The sequence below is a fragment of the Syngnathoides biaculeatus genome, chromosome 2, assembly GCF_019802595.1.
Source record: "Syngnathoides biaculeatus isolate LvHL_M chromosome 2, ASM1980259v1, whole genome shotgun sequence".
In the NCBI taxonomy this organism is placed as follows: Eukaryota; Metazoa; Chordata; class Actinopteri; order Syngnathiformes; family Syngnathidae; genus Syngnathoides; species Syngnathoides biaculeatus.
Genome location: NC_084641.1, coordinates 42,168,097 through 42,189,852, shown reverse-complemented (window position 1 = coordinate 42,189,852; position 21,756 = coordinate 42,168,097). Strand labels below are relative to the sequence as shown.

Here is a 21,756-nt window from a genome sequence, read left to right as displayed (position 1 = left end):
CTTGAGAATAGATTTTAAAGTTCCACCACTTGCCTATTAATCCCTAAATGATTTAAGTCCTGAATACATGAGAGAAATGCTTACGGAATACAAACCCAATAGACCTCTGAGATCGACTGACTCAGGTCAAATAGTGGAGTGCAGAGTCCAAAGCAAACATGGTGAAGCAGCATTGAGCTATTATGCTGCACACAAATGGAATAAGGTGCCAACAAAGGTGAGGTCAGCCCCAAGTGTGAATGCTTTTAAATCCAGCTTGAAAACTCTTCTTTTTTCTCATGCTATTTAGAGTATTTCCACTATTTAATCATATTTCTTACACTGTACATGGTTTTAATTGTACTTTTAAAAAATAAATATATGTTGTCATTTTTGTTTTTATCCCTTTTAAGTGTTTTATCTCTTTGTTTTCAAATACTTTTACTCATGTAAAGCACAATGAGTTACCTCCCGTATGAAATGCGCTATACAAATAAATTTGCTTTGCTTTGCTTTGCTTTAGAGAGAGATTGTCATCAGGGTTGCCCTTTGTCACCCCTATTTGCTTTTTTTAATAGAGCCACTGAGTCATTGGATAGAATAGACTGAGATGATAAAGGCCATTAAGGTGAACAATGAACATAAAATTGCTCTGTTTGCTGATGATATTCTGATATATTTGGGGTATCCATTCAAATCTCTCCCAGAATTACACACAATTCTGAGAGAATATGGTCGAGTATCAGGTTATAAACTGAATATGCACAAAATTCACATGTGGTCATCCAATTAATCCCCAGGCCAATCCATCAGGGAAGAACTTGATGTAAATTGGAATTCAAAAACAATTAAATACTTTGGGGTGAACATTCCTACAAATTTGGAGACAATTATATCTGAGAACTACAACCCCATGATTTGTAAAAGTAAATTGATTAAACCAGGTGGAACCTCCTCCTTTTTCTCGGATTAGGACAGAGGGTGGAAACAATAAAAATGAATGTGCTTCCCAGACTACTCTATCTGTTCCAAAACATAGCAATGGAGCTCCGAAAGGGGACATTTCAAGAATGTGACAAATTAATATCAAGATTTATTTGGCAGGCAAGAGACCGAGAATTCGTGACAAAACTCCCCAGCTAGCAAAAGACAAGGGAGCCTCGCTCTCCCAAATATTCAAAATGATCATCAAGTGGTGCAGATAAAAACTGTAGTTGACATTTGTAACCCTTCCTAAAAAAGTAAAATGGAAAGATATGGAAAGATATGGAATGTACGATCTCAAGTGATATTCCATGACAAGCAATTATTGGGGACACAGGCTTGGTCAAGTTTTTAAAAGACCCCAACCTATTAATAAAAGTGTCCATCAAGATTTGGCATTGAATAATCAATGAAAACAAAGTTAAGAAACCATTCTGGATGGATCGGATTTGACTCTGTATTCCCACCCAATGGTTTTGACATAAGATTCAAACAATGGGCTCCAAAGGGGCTCATCATACACAGTGATCTTTATGTTGGGGGCAGACTGTGACAATTCCGGAATCTAAAAAATAATTTTCGATTGACCAACCAAGACTTTTATAGATTATTGCAATCTAGACATTACCTCAACAAAACAATGAAAAAAGAGATATCACAAACTAATCTGTGTATTATAAAAGTCATGATTCCTTTCAAATTTGACATTTTATGCTCGGGATTAAGACCGGACACGGTAAAGGGACCAGAAAATTAATACAGATACAGTATTTTGTTACTATCAAGCAAATAAAGCTATCACAAGGAATTGGTTGATAAAGAATATGCCCAGATTGAGGATTGGATGAAAGTGGTCAAAACTTGTGTTTAAAATGGAGAACTTAACTTTCATTTTGAGGCAAGACAAGTTTGAGAGCAGTTGCAGGGCAGATATCAACACCATCAATGAGCGGGAATCGATCGCACGCTGTCCACACCAAGGGCAAGTGTGTGTTCCACAACACCATCAGTGAATCAACATTAAAATGTCACTAAATAATGTGAATACACTCTAGCTTACTTTTGTTCATCGGTTCCAATCAGTTGTTTTTCTTTTCATTTTTTTTCCCCTAGTATCTTATACTTGTATGCAATGCATTACTTTCTTTGAACTCACAAGTATTATATTTTGTTTTATTATTGTCAGAGCAGGTTTATCATCGAAAGGTTTGGATATTAAGAAAATTTGATACTCAAAAGGATTACATGAAGCAAATATATATTATGTAAATCATTATACATTATTTCTGGAGCATTTGTTGCAACCTGCTTTGAAGTGGTGCCAACTATTTTTTTTAATTATTCTGATTATTATTGTTATTATTAATAAAATTGTTATTATTGTTATCCTTTTGATGTTAATTCCTCTGCTCACTGACTGACATGACCTTGGTTGAGGATGACCTACTAGATCAATTCGATAAGGGTTTATTTAAGGATGAAAATGTAAACCCTCCTATGATGTCTCTTATAAATGAGTTCATTTTCAGTCGATGTAAATGAATTGTACACCTGATTTTAGTTAACTTTTTCCTTTTTTCTCTTTTTTCCTTTCTTCTTTCTTTTTTATCAATTTATACAGTATATAAATACATGTGATATACAATGATGTGCAACTTGTATCATGTTTTTCCCCAATAAAAAATTAAAAAAAACAACTCCTTATCTCAAAGGTAAAAAACTCATGTAAACCACAAGCGCCTCCAGCAGAAGATTCTCTCAGTGAGGAATGTTAATTATGTGTTGCAATAAAAATGTTATTGTGCAGCCCAAGTTTTTATTAGAGATTTAACTACACACTTTAACTGTTGTAATTTTTGTCTCAAGTAGCCAAAGTATAAATATTGTACCAGGGATGTGTTTTGACTGAATGAAAAAAAGACTGAAAAATAGGGGGCTGCAAGCATGATCAAAGGATGATCAAAAGATGATCACCAATTTTAATGTGGAAGTTTTATAAATTGTAATATGAATGGAATAGAGCCAGTACATCTATAAATAAATGCTATTCTGTTTTCAAAATGTACACAATATGATTGTTCATTATTTAGGTGCATACCTTTACCCCAGAAAATGACAATTTCAAATACAAATTCAACTCAGTAAACTACTAGAAATGAAACTAAATTGACTTCAGAGTTGCATCATGGCATGCAAGCACACTTTCATAACGTGTATATTGTATCCATTCAAAAACGTTTTAATTTCTTGTTTTTGTAAATGATTGAAACGCATGAATTTGACATTAACGTCATGGTTCGTTATCAGTAAATAATATAGACTTTTTTTTTTTTTTTTTTTTACAAGTAATTGCTTCTGGACTGGTTATTGACACTGAACTGAACCTGGTTATTGCTGACCTTGTCTGCAACTGGGGTTGGTTGTTTCGGTGGATCTTGCCTCTCAATACTGGTAGTAGTGGACGTAAACAGGGAATGAAGTCTGGAATGTTTGTTGGCCTTGGGTTGCCATCCGAATGTACCAGCTATGGAAAAGTTCATTTTCCTTGCTTCCAGTTGTTGACCTGTTTTTGTCATTTCGCGTGAACTTCCAATGCCGTGAAACCACTTGATCTATAGTCATTGTATAATGGCAAATGGATCCATTACCTGCCTGTTCCACATTCGACCAATCAATAGACACGTATCACATTTTCCGCTAGCTTCCGCATTGCTTTCGCCTCACTTGCAAAAGTTGGATCGGAAAATGAACGAGTGTGGATTCTGCTACGGTTTACGATCTGAATATTGCAGAAAAACGGAAAATATATATTTTTTGTATCTATGCAAATTAAAAAGACGGAATTCTGGCTATAAACGGAAAAATCACGTCTGCTTTTGTCATGATCCTGGATTCCAGCCAGGGCTGGGCGTGGCCGTCTAATCGGAAGGGTCACACCTGCGCCTCATGACCTCCGATTAGACCCAGTACATATAGGACCCGGGGGACGACAGAGACTCTGCTAGATCGTTGCCTCTCATGCCTCGTTCCCGCACTACCGTACTCCTGACGTCTACCTCCCGTGTACCGACCAACGCCTGTCTCCCGACCTACCCCGTGAGCCTGCCGTTACTGATCTTGCTGCTTGTTTGGACTAACTCCCTGGTAACTGACATTGGAACGAATAAAGGCTTATTCCACACTGCTTACCTCTCACCTGAGTCGTGCATTTGTGTCCACCCCCGAGTCTCGTCCGTGACAGAACGATCTAGCCAAGAACATGGACCCAGCCGACTCTGAAGCCATTCGCCGTGCGCTGCAAGTGCAGGGCAAACGCCTGGTTGAGCAAGAGGCTGCTCTCCAGGGTATGACTCACCAGATCCAGGAGCTCTGCACCCAGCTGCAACCGTGGCTAGCCTCCCAAGCTAGCGCGGCCGCTCCTGTGCCTCCCCGTGCCACCATCACTCTGCTCTCTCGACCAGAGTGGTTCTCAGGCGACTCCGGTAACATCAAGCCCTTCCTGGCGCAGTGCGATCTCCACTTTGAGCTGCTAGCTTCCGCTTTTCCCACGGACCGCTCCCGGATCGCCTTCGTCATTTCCCACATGACAGGGAGGGCGGAGGCATGGGCCACCGCCGAGTGGAGCCGTAACTTGGAGACCTGCCGCTCATGGGCGAGCTTCGTCTGCGCGCTCACCCAGGTGTTCCAGTATGCGGCTCCGGAACGCCAGGCGGCGTCGTCACTCATGACAATTCGCCAGGGACGTCGCCGCGTGTCCGACTACGCCATCGAGTTCCGGATTCGGGCTGCCGAGAGCCGCTGGAATGAGGAAGCTCTCCATGACGCGTTTTACGAGGGACTGTCCCCACAGATCCGTGGTCACCTCGTGGCCATGGATCTTCCGCCTTCGCTTAACTCCCTCATCGCATTGGCCCTCAAGGTGGACCAGCGCCTCACCGTGCAGAGACAGATGGAGGGCCTGAGGGAGGAGGAGAGGGAGAGTCGCAGTCCGGTTGTTTCCGCTTCCCGGCCACCCGTGTTGTCAGCTTCACCGGAAGCCATGCAAGTGGAGGGGCTTGGCAGCTCAGCGGAGGAGCGCTTACATCGGCGACGAGAGGGGCGTTGTTTTTACTGCGGGCGTTTGGGACACTTGATCGCCCGTTGCCCGACTCAACCAGGGCATTCTGACATCAGGATCGCTACTCCGGTGAGTGTGCGGTACACCGCGACGGGGTCAGGGAGGTCCCTTCTTCACCTCACCTTGGGAACGGACTCCCGTTCATGCTCTGTGACGGCTTTCATAGATTCTGGGTCGGAAGGAAACCTGATAAATCCCCGCATGGTCGAGGAGCTGGGGGCGGCAACCTTCCCCACGCAACGGTTTCGTCACGCCTATGCCGCCAACGGCAAGTTCCTTTGTCGGGTTACACATCGTACTCAGACGCTACGTATGAGCTTTCCGGACGCTCACTCGGAGCGAATTAGCTTTCATGTCTACGACGCACGTAGTAGCGACATCATCTTGGGCAGTCCGTGGCTCAAAGAACATAATCCGCACATAGATTGGACCACGGGTCAGATCAAGACTTGGGGTGAGGACTGTCTCAGTCGTTGTTTCGCTGTCCGGAGAGACAGGGGTATTCAAGTCGCGCCGGTTCGGCTAACAGAACCTGGTACCGCCCTGGACCTGACCGCAGTGCCCTCCTGCTATCATGACCTACGGGAGGTCTTCTCTGAATCTAAGGCAAAGTCTCTACCGCCACATCGGTCATACGACTGCGCGATTGAACTCCTGCCAGGCACCTTTCCTCCCAGAGGGAAACTGTTCTCTTTAACAGGACCAGAGCATCAAGCCATGAGGGACTACATCGAGGACTCGCTGGCAGCCGGACTCATTCGCCCCTCATCTTCACCAGCCGGTGCGGGGTTTTTTTTTTTGTCAAGAAGAAGGACTCCACGCTGCGACCCTGCATCGACTACCGAGGACTGAACGACATCACAGTCAAGAACAAGGTATCCTTTGCCACTTATCTCTACAGCATTCGAACTCCTCAGGGAGCCCGGATCTTCACCAAGCTCGACTTGCGCAGCGCTTACCATCTGGTGCGGATTCGGGAAGGGGATGAGTGGAAGACGGCGTTCAACACCCCCACAGGGCACTATGAGTATCTTGTGATGCCCTTTGGACTGACAAACGCTCCGGCCGTCTTTCAGAACTTCATTAACGACGTCCTCCGGGAGTTCCTGAACAGATCTGTCTTTGTTTACCTGGATGACATTCTCATCTTTTCAGCAGACCTAGCCTCTCACATTCAACAAGTCCGAGAGGTGCTCCGGCGTCTGCAGCAGCACCAATTGTACGTGAATATGGATAAGTGTGAGTTCCATCAGGCATCCGTGTCCTTCCTGGGCTTCGTCCTGGCTGAGGGAGAGATACGGATGGATCCCGGGAAGGTCGACGCGGTGCTGCGGTGGCCTACCCCCACCAACAGGAGGGACGTGCAGAGGTTCTTGGGATTTGCCAATTTCTATAGGAAATTCATAAGGAACTTCAGTTCCGTGGCCGCTCCTCTGCATCCGCTCACTTCGCCAAATACCACCTTCGACTGGTCCGGGACCTGCCAGGAGGCCTTCGGCAGGCTCAAGACAAGTTTCACTACTGCGCCCGTTCTCATTATTCCGAATCCCGATAACCAGTTTGTGGTGGAGGTGGATGCATCGAATTCAGGAATCGGAGCAGTCTTGTCGCAGAGGAGTCCCAGGGATGGAAGGATTCACCCGTGCGTGTTCCTGTCTAGAAAGTTGACCCCGGCAGAGAGGAACTACGACGTGGGAGATAAGGAACTGCTGGCGGTCAAGAGCGCGTTGGAGGAGTGGCGGCACTGGCTGGAGGGCTCGCAAGTACCGTTCGTTGTCTTCACGGACCAAAAGAACCTTGAATACCTGAAGTCCGCGAAGAGGTTGAACGCCCGTCAGGCCAGGTGGGCTCTATTTTTCACCCGCTTCCACTTTAAGGTGTTTTACCGCCCAGGCTCCAAAAACGGCAAGCCGGATGCACTCTCGCGGATCCACGAGGGAGGGCGCACTGATTCAGACGCCGCTACTGTCCTGCCAGCGGGGTGCTTCGTGTCCGGCTTCACCTGGTCGATCAAGTCGCGGGTGAAGGAGGCCCTGGAAGAGACACCGCCACCCCTGGATTGTCCGTCGGGCCGTCTTTTCGTCATCCCATCTCTGCGGGGAGACGTCATCAACTGGGCCAATACCAACAAGACGGTCTGCCACCCGGGTATGGCGAAGACACGGTCAGTGGTCGAACAAAGGTTCTGGTGGCCTAACCTCAGCAAGGATGTAAGGGAGTTCGTCAACGCCTGCCCGGTGTGTGCTGCCAATAAAACTTCCCGCCTACGGCCCGTTGGTGAGTTGCAACCCCTGTCCATCCCCTTTCGTCCGTGGTCACACATCGCGATGGACTTCGTTACCGGCCTGCCGCCTTCACAAGGGAACACAGTGGTGCTGTCCATAGTGGACCGTTTCTCCAAGATGGTCCACTTCGTGCCGCTCCCGAAGATTCCGTCGGCCAAGCAGACAGCCCAGTTGGTATTAGACGAGGTCGTCCGATACCACGGTCTACCCCAGGACATCGTTTCGGACAGGGGTCCCCAATTCAGCGCCCGTTTCTGGAAGGAGTTCTGCAACCTCATCGGCGCTTCAGCAAGTCGGACATCGGGTCATCACCCAGAGTCTAATGGCCAGACTGAGAGGATTAACCAGGAATTAGAGACCGGTCTTCGATGTCTGGTATCCAGGGACCAGAGCACGTGGAGCCAGCACATCAAGTGGGTGGAGTATGCCCACAATTCCCTACCCTCCGCTTCAACAGGTATGGCTCCACTCCATGTCGTGCATGGGTATCCTCCGTCCCTGTTTCCTCCACTGGTCACAGAACCCACAGTTCCGTCGGCCCTGGCCGTGGTGCGACGCTGCAAACGGACCTGGGAAGCAGCTCGGAGGACACTGCTGCGCATGAGCAGCGCCTACTAGGCCGCAGCAGACCGCAAGAGGAGGGCCGCACCAGAGCTCAGCGTGGGACAGCGAGTGTGGCTCTCCACCAAAGATCTCCCGCTGCGGACGGAATCCCGCAAACTTGCTCCCAGGTTCGTTGGCCCGTTCCCTGTTTCCAAGGTTATTAACCCGGTCGCCGTCTCGTTGAAACTGCCCAGGTCGATGAGGGTGCACCCTACGTTCCACGTCAGCAGACTTCGCCCGAATCATACGTCGTCGCTGGCTCCTCCGCTCAAGTCCCCCCCCCACCCCCCCCCCCACCACCCCCGCATGGTCGACGGTAGGTTGGTGTACACCGTGCGCCGGTTGCTGTCTTCCCGCCGCAGAGGGAGGGGGGTCCAGTACCTGGTGGACTGGGAGGGATATGGCCCGGAGGAGCGCTCTTGGATCCCCTCCCGCTTCGTCGTGGACCGCTCCCTCATCAGGGACTTTCACGCGGCTCACCCTGATGCGCCTGGGCCGTCCAGAGCCGGCCGTTGAGGGGGGGGGGTACTGTCATGATCCTGGATTCCAGCCAGGGCTGGGTGTGGCCGTCTAATTGGAAGGGTCACACCTGCACCTCATGACGTCCGATTAGACCCAGTACATATAGGACCCGGGGGACGACAGAGACTCTGCTAGATCGTTGCCTCTCATGCCTCGTTCCTGCACTACCGTACTCCTGACGTCTACCTCCCGTGTACCGACCAACGCCTGTCTCCCGACCTACCCCGTAAGCCTGCCGTTACTGATCTTGCTGCTTGTTTGGACTAACTCCCTGGTAACCGACATTGGAACAAATAAAGGCTTATTCCGCACTGCTTACCTCTCACCTGAGTCGTGCATTTGGGTCCACCCCCGAGTCTCGTCCGTGACAGCTTTACTGTGAACATATTTCAAACATTCTGGTACCCACATACACACACACTAAATAACTCCCCGTCTCAAAGGTAAAAAAAAAACTCATTGCCAGCACCTCCAACAGAAGTTTCCGAGTGATGAATGGTAACTATACAGTAATATAATACAGTAAGTGTTTTATAATGTATATTAATATTATACATTTATAATACTGTATATATCCATCCATCCATTTTCTTAGCAGCTTATCCTCACAAGGGTAGCGGGAGTGCTGGAGCCAATCCCAACTGTCAATGGGCAGGAGGCAGGTTACACCCTGAATTGGTTGCCACCCAATCGCAGGGCATATCGAGACAAACAGCTGAACTCACAATCACACCTAGGGGCAATTTAGAGTGTCCAATTAATGCATGTTTCTGGGGTCTGGGAGGAAACCGGAGTGCCCGGAGAAACCCCATGCAAGCATGGGGAAGACATGTATATTCTACACAGGGAGGGCTGGGATTGAACCCCAATCCTCAGAAATGTAAGGCCAACGTTTTCCAGCTATTGCACCGTGCCGCCTACTGTATACATCCAACAATTTTCTTAGCCACTTATCTTCACAAGGGTCGTGGGGAGTGCTGGAGTCTATCCCAGCTGTCAACAGGCAGTATTTTGTTACTAGCAAGCAAAAAAACCCATCACAAGGAATCGGTCAATAAAGAATACTCCCAGAGTTGAGCATTGGATAAAAGTGGTCAAAGATAACTTTAAAATTGAGAAGTTAACTTTCATTTTGAGGCAAGAACAAGACAAGTTTGAGAGATATGGGGAAAACTGGATTAAGTTTACCACAACATTAAAATATGTCATGTCATTCTCCAAGCCGCCTCACAGGGGTTGCAGGAAAGCTGGAGCCTATCCCAGTTAGCTTCGGGCAAAAGGCAGACTACACCCTGAACTGGTTGCCAGCCAATTGCAGGGCACATCGAGATGAACAACTGCACTCACAATCACACCTAGGGGAAATTTAGAGTGTCCAATTAATGTTGCATGTTTTTGGGATGTGGGGGGATGCAGTAGTACCCGGAGAAAACCCATCCTGGCACAGGTAGAACATGCAAACTCCACACAGGCGGGTCCAGTATTGAACCCGGGACCTCAGAAGTGTGAGGCCAACGGTTTCCAGCTGATCCACTGTGCCGCCACTGTATATATTATATTTATAAACCTTTATAATGAAAGATTTAACTAAAGACCTCTTTTTGTTTCAAATATACAAAGTACAAATACTGTTTGCTTTTTTTAAATGTTCTGGTACCCACATAAACGTTATTAATATGTTCAAACAATTATATGCAATTATAAACATCATTGGATGGCCAGCCATCATACCACTCAGGAAGGACACAGGCTCTGTGTCTCAGAGATGAACATATTTAACTAAAATACTAAAATGTGATTATCAACCCCAGAACAAAAGATCAACACTTAAAAGTCAGATTGCAGTTTACAAAAAGGCACGAAGACAAAGATGGTAACTTATGGAGACATGTCCTGGTTTGTGAAATTCTCTCTTTCCTTATTGTGGCATTTAACAAAATTAAATAATTTTGGTGATCCTGACTGACCTGAAACAGAAGAGGTTTAGTCAGATTTGACTTCAAACTGAGACAAAAACTAACTTTATTTTTACACAGTGTATGTAAACCTCTGGCTTAGACTGTGTATATGTACGTCACATTTTTTCTATCAAAATCTGAAAAAAAAAGATTTGGGCATAATTTATTCATCCACATGGCCTGGTGTACAAAAGCAAAAAAAAAAAAAAAAAAAAAAGTGTATATAAACATTGAAAAAGCAAAGTGCATATACACTTAAAGGAACACTTTGTCCAAACTAATAGAAATGGGAGCACACATTAAAAGTTAGTAGATGAGGGTTCAGTGTTTCTTTTAATGCCAGAGTTATCCACAGATTTCACCAAGAAACATCTCTAAATTGGAAAAGGATGATCAAAATTCCTCTCTCGCTCAGACATTCCAATGAACCCGGCTGGAAAACTGACAGCCAATCAGTGTTTGCACGCCTGCAGTGCTTTCTGTTCTCAACTCCCATTGCTCGTGGATACGATATAGATTGAGATAGAACGTCCACTATCAGGCATTTTGTGGTCGATTTTTGTGAAAAATAATCACAAACAAACAAAACAAAAAATAGCACGATGTACAATGTTCAAGCCTGTACGCTTGAGCCAGAATACACACAGAGGGAACTTGACGTGTTGGGAGGGGCGTGGCACTGACGACGAACAATAACAGTCTCATTATATAGATGGACCGCGTAGATTTGATGCTTTTCTGAGGAGTTGGTTTAGATGTAGAGAATATACAGCAGGCGTGGTCAGACTTTTTTTTTTTACCCCAAGTTGTACTTTTCAAGCAGCCAGCTTCTCGCGATTGACCGGCGGCGGGGATGTCGGGATAGTATAGTAACCGGGAAATGTTGTGTGCTTACACATATATATCCATCCATTCATTTTCTAAGCAGCATGATGGTCGCAGGAGTGCTGGAGCCTATCGCAGCTGTCAACGGGCAGGAGGCAGGTTACACACATGCAGACAGAGGGAGAACCAAGCCAGTGGACGCTGAATCAACTGGTAAGCTTCCTCCAGGGGGAGGAGGGATTCGCGACCCCAGAGGTGCAACGATCCGAGGACCACGGGGCTATCACTTTATGCGGGAGCAGTTCGAGCAGGAGAGGGTGGAATTTGTGGCCTTCACGAACCAGGTTCAGTGGAAATTAGACTACGCTCACGTTGCGGTTGCCACCGATACCAAACCAAGCCCACGTTGTGGTAGCGTCTGACCGGCTACCAAGCCAAACTCACACCCCGGTGGCAGCTGACCTACTGCCACGCCACATCCACGTTGCGGTGGTGACAGACTTCCTGGCAAACCACATTCACGCCGCGGTAGCCACCGATCCGCTGCCACGCCACATCCACGTTGCGGTGGCGACAGACTTCCTAGCAAACCATATTCACGCCCCGGTAGCCACCGATCCGCTACCGAGCCAAGCCCACGTACCATACTTTATAAATAGGGGAATCCAAATTCAGCCTAAATGTCAGATTTAACAGGAGAAGTCACTTGTTTCACACTCATGCTGCTGCAGCTGCTTGTTTTAGTCGCCATTTTGATTTTGTTGCTGTTTGGTCAAGTGTGTCTTCCATTTATCCAATGCCAGGAGGTTAATTGATTCAGATGTGGTGAATCAATTTTTAATTGTGGTGGGAAATACTGCAACTGTTTAGTTATATTCTCAAGATTTATACATTGAAAAGTAATTGTTAAATTGAGTTATTTGTGTTTCACTACTGAAAAGACAATTTATTTACAACAGAAACACACAAATGTAACAAGCCTGGCACCATTGGGTAACGGTTTCAATTTTGAGGTACTGGGAATTGTTAACATTATCGGTTAAAATGTGAACGGTACCCATCCATAGTTTCCATAGAAACAGAAATCTCTTCACCTCCACGGCAATCACACCACCGGCTTTGAAGCGGTATGGAGCATCGGGATCCTCCCGATTTAGCGGAAAGAGGCGCGGGTTGGGATAATATTTGAAACTCTTGCCCTGAAAGACAAACAGGTGACAGGAGTGAGATAGATGATTCCTTCGAACAGGTTGACAACAGGGCAGAGGGGCAGTGGTCGGAAGTCGTTTACTGTACTTAAAGCTCCACTGACATGAAATGCATGATTTTTAGTATGTTTTTAATAAAATTTAAAAAAAGGCAGCCGGATTGGACCCTATTCATTTTTTTTCCACCACAAAACGTGATTTTGACGTATATAGCTTTTTGTAACTCTCGCCATTAAAATCCTCTTGAGGCATTTGTTTTTGAGAAGAAGTAGGAAGTTATCAGCAGTGTGTTTATACTAGTTTTACCTCCTGGAAGGTAACTTTGTGTTAGCCAAAATGCTGGCTCGTTGTATTGCTGGATATTGTTTCAAACACTCGGGAGGATGGATTTACACTTCATATGTCTTCAAAAGACCTGGTTCGTCGTGAAAAATGGATTGCACAGGCGCAAAGGACGAGAGCTTCGTGGATTCCAAATGACAGGAATGTGTTTATAGAACTACTAAAAAAAAATAATAGTTGGGGGTGGACGAAATTCTCTCAGAACGTAACAAAAGATCCACATGCTTAAGTCAGGGGTGCTAAATGTGTTGATTTGCGTATCTACTAGTCACGGGTTCGGCGGGGGTGGCTCATCGCGGCGCCGAGCCGGGCCGCTTTAAGGTGTTGTCATTGCTTGCGGCTCAGTGTTGTTTACTGCCGCTGCCATCTGCGGCGTTGGAGATCACCACCAACGCCGCTGCTGTCGACGATGTACAACACCGGCCACGGCGGCGGCAATAAACAACGGTGTCGGCAATGGCACGCCCAGCCACGAGCGACAACAACGCCATAAGGCGGCCCAGCTCGGCGCCGCGATGAGCCACCCCAGCCGAAGCCGTCATCAGCTCGCCGCAGCCCGGGCGCAACGAGCCACTGCGGTCACTTGCGGCTGAGTATGCTACATTCTGTCATACTGTCGGGGAGTCTATTGTTAGTTAGAAATTATCCGCATATCATCTAAATATATAAACGATAGGGGAATATTGCCCCGGTCACTTCACTCGATTGTGAGATGTTCTCTTCTTCGAAAAAAGCTTCCATGTCAGAAGGGGCGTCAGAAAAATCTGAAAATCTCTGTTGTTCCTCTCCCATAGCAGGTGCCACTACATGTTTTCAATGGCGAATGTCGTTGATGATGTTGCAGGCAATATGGTTACCACGACAACTTTCACCATGGATGACACGCTTTCCGCTCAAATGTATTTTTTAGTATAGACATTGAAGTGAATACTTTTATATGTATTTTTCATTACAATATCTATTTTAGAACGTTTAAAGGCATGTCACTTCCGTCTTTAAGTAGTTTTTTCAGGTATTTGCACTTTCTGATGTTCTTTTTACTTTAATTTACCTATGATTGAAATCATACACATATCTGAACTTTGTACTACTTACATGATCAAAATCCACTGATTCCAACATCGGCATGAAGAAACCAGAACCAGAGAACTAGGGAGCAATAACAATCAAACAATTTGAGAAAATAGATATGTATGCTCCAGCCTTGGCTTTAATCAAGAAAATTGTTTTTAAACTCCATTATGATTTGTTGTGAAGGTGCTGTCATTTGTGAAGAAAAAAACATACATGGTGTATTTTTTCATTTATCATTATCTAGTTAAGTATTTTTTTTGTATTTTTTAAGTATTTTCCCAACATTAATCAAGTTTTTGTAACACATTTTGATAGCAAAGAAAGACCGTTTAAAAAAGGGTTAGCCTAACCCTAACCCAATGACTTACAGTGAGCAAAATAAGCATGTGAACACCCTGCGATTCTGCAAGTTCTCCAATCTTGAAATTATGGAGGGGTCTGGAATTTTCATCTTAGGTCCATGTCCACTATGAGAAACAATGGGGCAAAAAAATCAGGAAATCACAATGTATGATTTTTTTAAATAATTGATTTGTATGTTAATGGTGTAAAAAAGTAACTAGTAACTAACACCTGCCAATCAAAGAATTTTGGCCCTCAACGACCTGTTAGTCCGCTATTATTATTTTGATTGTTATTTTACATTAGAACCACCTGTTTGATATCGTTAGATGCATAAAGACACTTGTCCACACCTCACAATCAGTAAAACTCCAACTATTAATATGGGTAAGACCAAAGAGCGGTCAAAAGACACTTGAGACCAAATGTGTTGGAAAGGGTGATAGGGCAATTGCTAAGCTGCTTGGTAAAAAAAAAGAACATCAATTGTTGGAGCAATTATTTGAAAATGGAAGGAGCTAAACATGACTGTCAATATCCCTCAGACTGAAGAACCAAGCAAGAGCTCACCTCGTGGCGTATCAACGATCCAAAGAAATGTGAGGAATCATGCCAGAACTACACGGAAGGAGCTGGTCATTGACGTGAACAGAGGACTTTAAGTGTGCCCATGACCATTTGGATGATCCAGACGAGTCATCGGAGAAATTTATGTGGTCAGATGAGACCAACATAACACTTTTTGCTCTTAATTCCACTCGCAGTGTTTGGAGGAGGAAGAATGAGAAATACTATCACTTTATTTAGGAGATGATGAGGGGCCATGCATTGCAAGATTTTGTGGATCAACCTCCTTCCCTCAGTGAGAGGATTGAAGATGGGTCGTGGCTGTATCTCCCAACAAGACATTGACCTGAAGCACACAGGCAGGATAACCAAGGAGTGCCTCCGTAAGAAGCATATGATGGTTAGTGGCCTAGCGAGTCTCTAGACCTTAACTGAATAGAAAACCTTTAAAGGGAGCTCAAACTCCGTGTTTCTCATCAACAGCCTAGAAACCTGTCTGATCTAGAGAAGATCTGTGTGGAGGAATGGTTCAAAATTCTTGCTGCAATGTGTGCAAAGACTATATGAAACGTTTCACCTCAGTAATTGTAATCAAAGGCTACCGTACCATATATTAACGTTGATTTTAACCAGTTCAAATACTTATTTGCAGCAGCAACATGCAAATAAATTATTTAAAAAAATCATATAGAGAAATCACTCCTTGCAGCACTAGTGTTGGCTTGAGGTTTGTCAGCACTTTCTTCAGCCTCTTCATCTCGTCACTGTGCAGGATTTGATCGGAAAGGACTTTAGCCTTTGTCCTGATCATGTTAGTGTCCAAACTCACAGCCTATCTTCTGCAATCCACGATCCACAAAGCTAACGCAGCTTCCATTCGAACAATCCTCCTATTTCACGGAGACAACACACGTTTCACTTCCTTATTAAAAGTAATTGAAGAGTTTTAGCGGATGTTTGCCTCATCCTTCTTTATGTAAGGCACCGTGGATTCAATCATGCCAAAATGGCGCACCACAAAAGCGCAACGTCTGCCATCTTTGATCACATCAAAAATTTTTTACTTTTTTACTGATCATCATCACGTTCCTCTTCCACTTGGATGCTTCGGAGGAAGCTTTTGTATCAGCACATCGCTTCAACGGCATTGTGAACATCAGAATCACACAGATTCAACAGCATAGACGAAAATGGCGGAAGGAAGGACAAAGGAGAAGGTGGAACAGAAGTTGCTGGGTGAGGCTTTGATGATGCGCAGCCAAACAGCTCACAAAATAAATTCACACATGCTGCCATTGGTTGATGTCGCGCCGGGGACCACTCACACCCCAATACGCCAATACAGCTGTATTTTTCCAAGTATATTTTTTTATGTTTTTTGGGGGTGGGGAGTAAAAAAAAAAACACAAAGCACTGAAGCCTCAAAAAGTGAAGCGCGAAGTAGAAAGGGAGTCCTGTTATTGTGATTTCCGATTTTGTTTGTTTGTTTTTGATTATAACTCATAGTGAATGCACACCTAAGATAAAAATTGCAGACCCCAATGTGATTTCAAAGTGCGGGAACTTGCATAATTGCAGTGTATTCAAATACTTATTCACCTACGACTACTTTTGCCACATCTGCAGATGGGAATACCTTGATGCTTTTGTAATGGACACGAACATTGTCCATCTGAAACCAAACATCCTTCACTTTGACATCTGGGGGGAGTGAAGGGGTTGGGCAGGTCATTTGAAAGGAAGACAGGACAGTGCAGTGCTCTGACACCTGAGAGACAGATGGACAAAAAGTGAGCCAGGTGTGTAAGATTGTGTGATTGCCCACCATCTTCCTCACCGTTGCTATTGTTCCATTGAAAACCACCAGCTGCTTGGCGGTGAGAAGAGCCAATCGTCTTCTCCGTTTCACACTTTGGACGGCTACAGGTTCCACCCACACGGACATGACTGGGTGTTGTACCACATCTAAATTTCTCCCACTCATCACAATGGCACGCCCTCCTCTGAGGAAACAAAGGGATTTGCGTCAGGCCTCAAGTCCATGGACAACTGATGTGAGGTCTGTTCTATCTTACGCGTAGTAACTCTCTGTGGGCATAGCTTCAGTGATGACTGGGTCGTCCACATAATGGAACATCACGTTTGGAACAGTACGCTCAGCCTTGCTGAACAACATCCTGATTGGAACTTTGCCTGTCTGATTGGTGGAGAGAGTCTGACACACCAGCAGGTTCTCGCTGACTGGCTCCATTCTGAAAACAAGAATATATTACACCACTATGGGGAGTGGGACAGTGCCGCGGAGTAATCAAAGCAGTGGTAATGGGACGAAAAAAGAAGCCAAATAGAATGGCCATGAAAATAAGTACAAATAGCAACAGGAATATATACTATTCCATATGATTTATCATTTATTTTTCACTGATTTTCCAAGATAGCCAACACAAATGACAGCAATATTTTTAACTGTTCAATTATATGAGTTTTTTTTAAATCAAAATTACCAATAACAACTGAAGAGACATGGAAAAAAGTTTCGAATTAATAAAGAAAGTTTCTTGTCAAAATGAAGGCCTCGTTATAGTCGCACATGCTGTACGTTTGCCTTTATACTCGAGTGTAACCCATGCTCGCAGCTTTGAAAATCTGCTCCACTTTTTCTCCAAGTCAGAGGTGTCACTAATGCTGGTATTGGCTAAGACACCACAGGGTGGAGTTTCTTCAGGACTCTTTTTACTTTCCTTTCCATACAAAGGAACAAAGCGCTACAACTGCAACCAAGGAATAGTGTCCGATTAGAAAAAATTGACGTAAATGACCATATTATACATTTAATTATGCTGCAAAATCAATCAATAAGGCGGCGGGGTAGGCGGTATGTTGAGCAGGTAGTAATGGTGAACATGTCATCACAGCACGTAACTAAAACAGAACAAATCACGAGAGATTATCCTCACGGCTTTTGCCGCACAATAACTTTTTTTGTCAGTGTGTTGCAGCAAGCTAGGCAGAGGTGGTGCGTGGGCTAATGCGTAAGTCACATGATCCAATGCAGGCTGTGTTGACCCAACGAGTGCAGGAGTATAAAGAGACCTTGACAAAGTTTCTTGTGAGAAAAAGAAGCTTCCTTTTTCCCCCCATGTCCCTTCAGGCCAGTTGTTCCGACTATGGTCACAGCTGTCCTGGAGCCTGTCATAGGTATCTTCGGGTGAGAGGTGGGGTATACCCAGAACTGGTTGCAGACAAATAACTTTTGGGCAATTTAGAGTCTTCAATCAACCTACCATGTATGGTTTTTCACATGCAGGAGGAAACCGGAGTACCTGGAGAAAACCCACGCAGGTACGGGTGGAACATTCAAACTCCACATATGTGGGGCTGGGATTTGAACCATGGTCCTCAGAACAGCGAGGCGGATGTGCTAACCAGTCGAGGCTGCCTAACAGTATTTTATTTAAAAAAAAAAAAAAAAAAGACACTGTTAGGCAGCCCCTAAATACAGTGTTCCAAATTATTAGCCAGAACACAATTTCAAGACGGCTTTTAAAGATTTAGAAACACAGTAATCCCTCATTTTTCACAGTTAATTGGGACCAAAACCACCCGTGAAAACTGTGAAGTATTCGGGGATCTGTTTATGTGGGTACCAGAACGTTTGAAATATGTAAACAGTATTTGTACTTTGCATATTTGAAACAAAAAGAGGGATTTAGTCAAATCATTAATTATCTAACATTATACAAAAAATGTGTACGTTATTACAAATTAAAAAAAAAATAATAATAATTGATAACACACTATCATATTACTGTATGGTTACCATTCATCACTCGGAGACTTTTGCTGGAAGCGCTGCCGATGTTTGTGTGTGCGTGTGTGTGGGTACTATAATATTTATAATATATCAAAAGTACCGTATTTATACCTTGCCTACTTGGGACAAAAATTACAACAGTACAAGTGTCTAGTTAAAAAATAATGTGTATTATGTAGGACAAGACGTAATGCAGCCCTTTGGGGGCACAAACCAGTGCAATCTGTAGGCCGGTCCCAAGCCCGGATGAATGCAGAGGGTTGCGTCAGGAAGGGCATCCGGCGTAAAAACTGTGCCAAACAAATATGACCGTTCATCTAAAGAATCCCATACCGGATCAGTCGACAACGACGCCCACCCCCAGCACTGCTAACCTGCAGGGCGTCGGTGGAAATTCAGCTACTGTGGGTCAAAGACAAAGAAGAGGAGGAAACGTTGTCAGAAGAAAAAGATGAATGCAGAGATCCTAAGACTGAGTGTAGGGACTTTGAATGTTGGGACTATGACAGGAAAAGCTCAGGAGTTGGTTGACATGATGATTAGGAGAAAGGTTTATGTACTGTGTATCCAACAGAACAGGTGGAAAGGTAGTAAGGCTAGAAGTTTAGGAGCAGGGTTTAAATTATTCTACCACGGAGTAGATGGGAAGAGAAATGGAGTAGGAGTTATTTTAAAGGAAGAGCTGGCTAAGAATGTCTTCGAGGTGAAAATAGTATCAGATCGAGTGATGAGACTAAAATTTGAAATTGAGGGTGTTGTGTATAATGTGGTTAGCGGCTATGCCCCATAGGTAGGATGTGACCTAGAGTTGAAAGAGAAATTCTGGAAGGAACTAGATGAAGTAGTTCTGAGCATCCCAGACAGCGAGAGTTGTGATTGGTGCAGATTGTAATGGACATATTGGTGAAGGGAACAGGGGCGATGAAGAAGTGATGGGTAAGTACGGCATCCAGGAAAGGAACTTTGAGGGACAGATGGTGGTGGACTTTGCAAAAAGGATGGAGATGGCTGTAGTGAACACTTATTTCCAGAAGAGGGAGGAACATATAGTGACCTACAAGAGCGGAGGTACAAGCACGCAGGGGGATTATATTTTGTGCAGACGATGTAACGTGAAGGAGATTACTGACTGTAAAATAGTGGTAGGGGAGAGTGTAACTCAACAGCATAAGATGGTGGTGTGGAGGATGACTCTGGTGGTGGGTAGGAAGATTAAGAAGTCAAAGGTAGAACAGAGAACCATGTGGTGGAAGTTGAGAAAGGAAGAATGTTGTGCGGCCTTTCAGAAAGAGGTGAGACAGGCTCTCGATGGACAGCAGAAGCTCCCGGAAGACTAGACTACGACAGCCAAGAAATCAGAGAGACAGGCAGGAGAGTACTTGGTGTGTATTCTGGTAGGAAAGGGGATAAGTAGACTTGGTGGTGGAACCCCAAAATACAGGGAGTCATACAAGGAAAGAGATTAACGAAGAAGTGGTACACTGAGAGGACTGAGAATAGGCAAATGGAGTACATCAAGATGCGACGTAGGGCAAAGGTACAGGTGGCAAAGGCTAAACAAGAGGCAAATGAACACCAGGTTGGAAATGAAAGAAGGAGAAAATGATCTCTACATGTTGGCCAGACAGAGGGATAGAGATGGGAAGGATGTGCAGCAGGTAAGGGTGATTAAGGATAGAGACGGAAATGTGTTGACTGGTGCCAGTAGTGTACTAAATAGATGGGAAGAATACTTTGAGAAGTTGATGAATGAAGAAAATGAGAGAGAAGGAAGAGTTGAAGAGGCAAGTGTGAAGGACCAGGAAGTGGCAATGATTACTAAGGGGGAAGTCAGAAAGGCACTACAAAGGATGAAAAATGGAAAGGCAGTTGGTCCTGATGACATACCGGTAGAGGTATGGAAGCAATTTGGAGAGATGGCTGTGGAGTTTTTGACCAACTTATTCAACAGAATACTAGCGGGCGAAAAGATGCCTGAAGAATGGAGGAAAAGTGTTCTAGTTCCCATTTTTAAGAACAAAGGTGATGTTCAGAGCTGTGGGAATTATAGAGGAATAAAGTTGATGAGCCACACAATGAAGTAATGGGAAAGAGTAGTGGAAGCTAGACTCAGGACAGAAGTAAGTATCTGCGAGCAACAGTATGGTTTCATGCCAAGAAAGAGTACCACAGATGCATTATTCGCCTTGAGGATGCTCATGGAAAAGTACAGAGAAGGTCAGAAGGAGCTACAGTGTGTCTTTGTGGATCTAGAGAAAGCCTATGACAGAGTACCAAGAGAGGAACTGTGGTACTGCATGCGGAAGTCTGGTGTGGCAGAGAAGTATGTTAAAATAGTACAGGACATGTATGATGGCAGCAGAACAATGGTGAGGTGTGCCTTAGGTGTGACAGAAGAATTTAAGGTGGAGGTGGGTCTGCACCAGGGATCAGCTCTGAGCCCCTTCCTGTTTGCAGTGGTAATGGAAAGGCTGACAGATGAGTTTAGACTGGAATCCCCTTGGACCATGATGTTCGCAGATGACATTGTGATATGCAGTGAAAGCAGGGAGCATGCAGAGGAACAATTAGAAAGATGGAGACATCCACTGGAAAGGAGAGGAATGAAGATGAGCCGAAGTAAAACAGAATATATGTGTGTGATTAAGAGAGGTGGAGGGGGAAGAGTGAGGCTACAGAGAGAAGAGATAGCGAGGGTGGAGGACTTCAAATATTTCGGGTCATCAATCCAGAGCAATGGTGAGTGTGGTAAGGAAGTGAAGCAACGGGTCCAAGCAGGTTGGAACAGTTGGCGGAAGGTGTCTGGTGTGTTATGTGACAGAAGAGTCTCTTCTAGGATGAAGGGCAAAGTTTAAAAAACAGTGGTGAGGGCGGCCATGATGTACGGATTAGAGACGGTGGCACTGAAGAAACAACAGGAAGCAGAACTGGAGGTAGCAGAAATGAAGATGTTGAGGTTCTCGCTCGGAGTGAGCAGGTTGGATAGGATTAGAAATGAGCTCATTAGAGGCACAGCCAAAGTTGAATGTTCTGGAGACAAGATTCGAGAGAGCAGACTTCGATGGTTTGGACATGTTCAGAGGCGAGAGAGTGAGTATATTGGTGGAAGGGTGCTGAGGATGGAGCTCCAAGGCAA

The 21,756-nt window shown here is 45.0% G+C and overlaps 1 protein-coding gene across 14 annotated transcripts in view; it reads right to left on the bottom strand.

Moving 5' to 3' along the window:
* plxnb3 (plexin B3) overlaps positions 1–21,756 on the bottom strand; it is a 266,957-nt gene that overhangs the window by 55,639 nt on the left and 189,562 nt on the right. For 13 of the 14 annotated variants that reach the window (XM_061806283.1, XM_061806204.1, XM_061806230.1 and 10 more), the window contains 5 exons: positions 16,882–17,058; positions 16,644–16,809; positions 16,443–16,574; positions 13,919–13,972; positions 12,368–12,472 (listed from right to left, as the gene is read on the bottom strand). In XM_061806283.1, coding sequence (XP_061662267.1) covers positions 12,368–12,472; positions 13,919–13,972; positions 16,443–16,574; positions 16,644–16,809; positions 16,882–17,058 — 634 coding nt within the window. The remainder of the gene's footprint in view (positions 1–12,367; positions 12,473–13,918; positions 13,973–16,442; positions 16,575–16,643; positions 16,810–16,881; positions 17,059–21,756) is intronic. The other variant, XM_061806273.1, reaches the window with a different exon arrangement.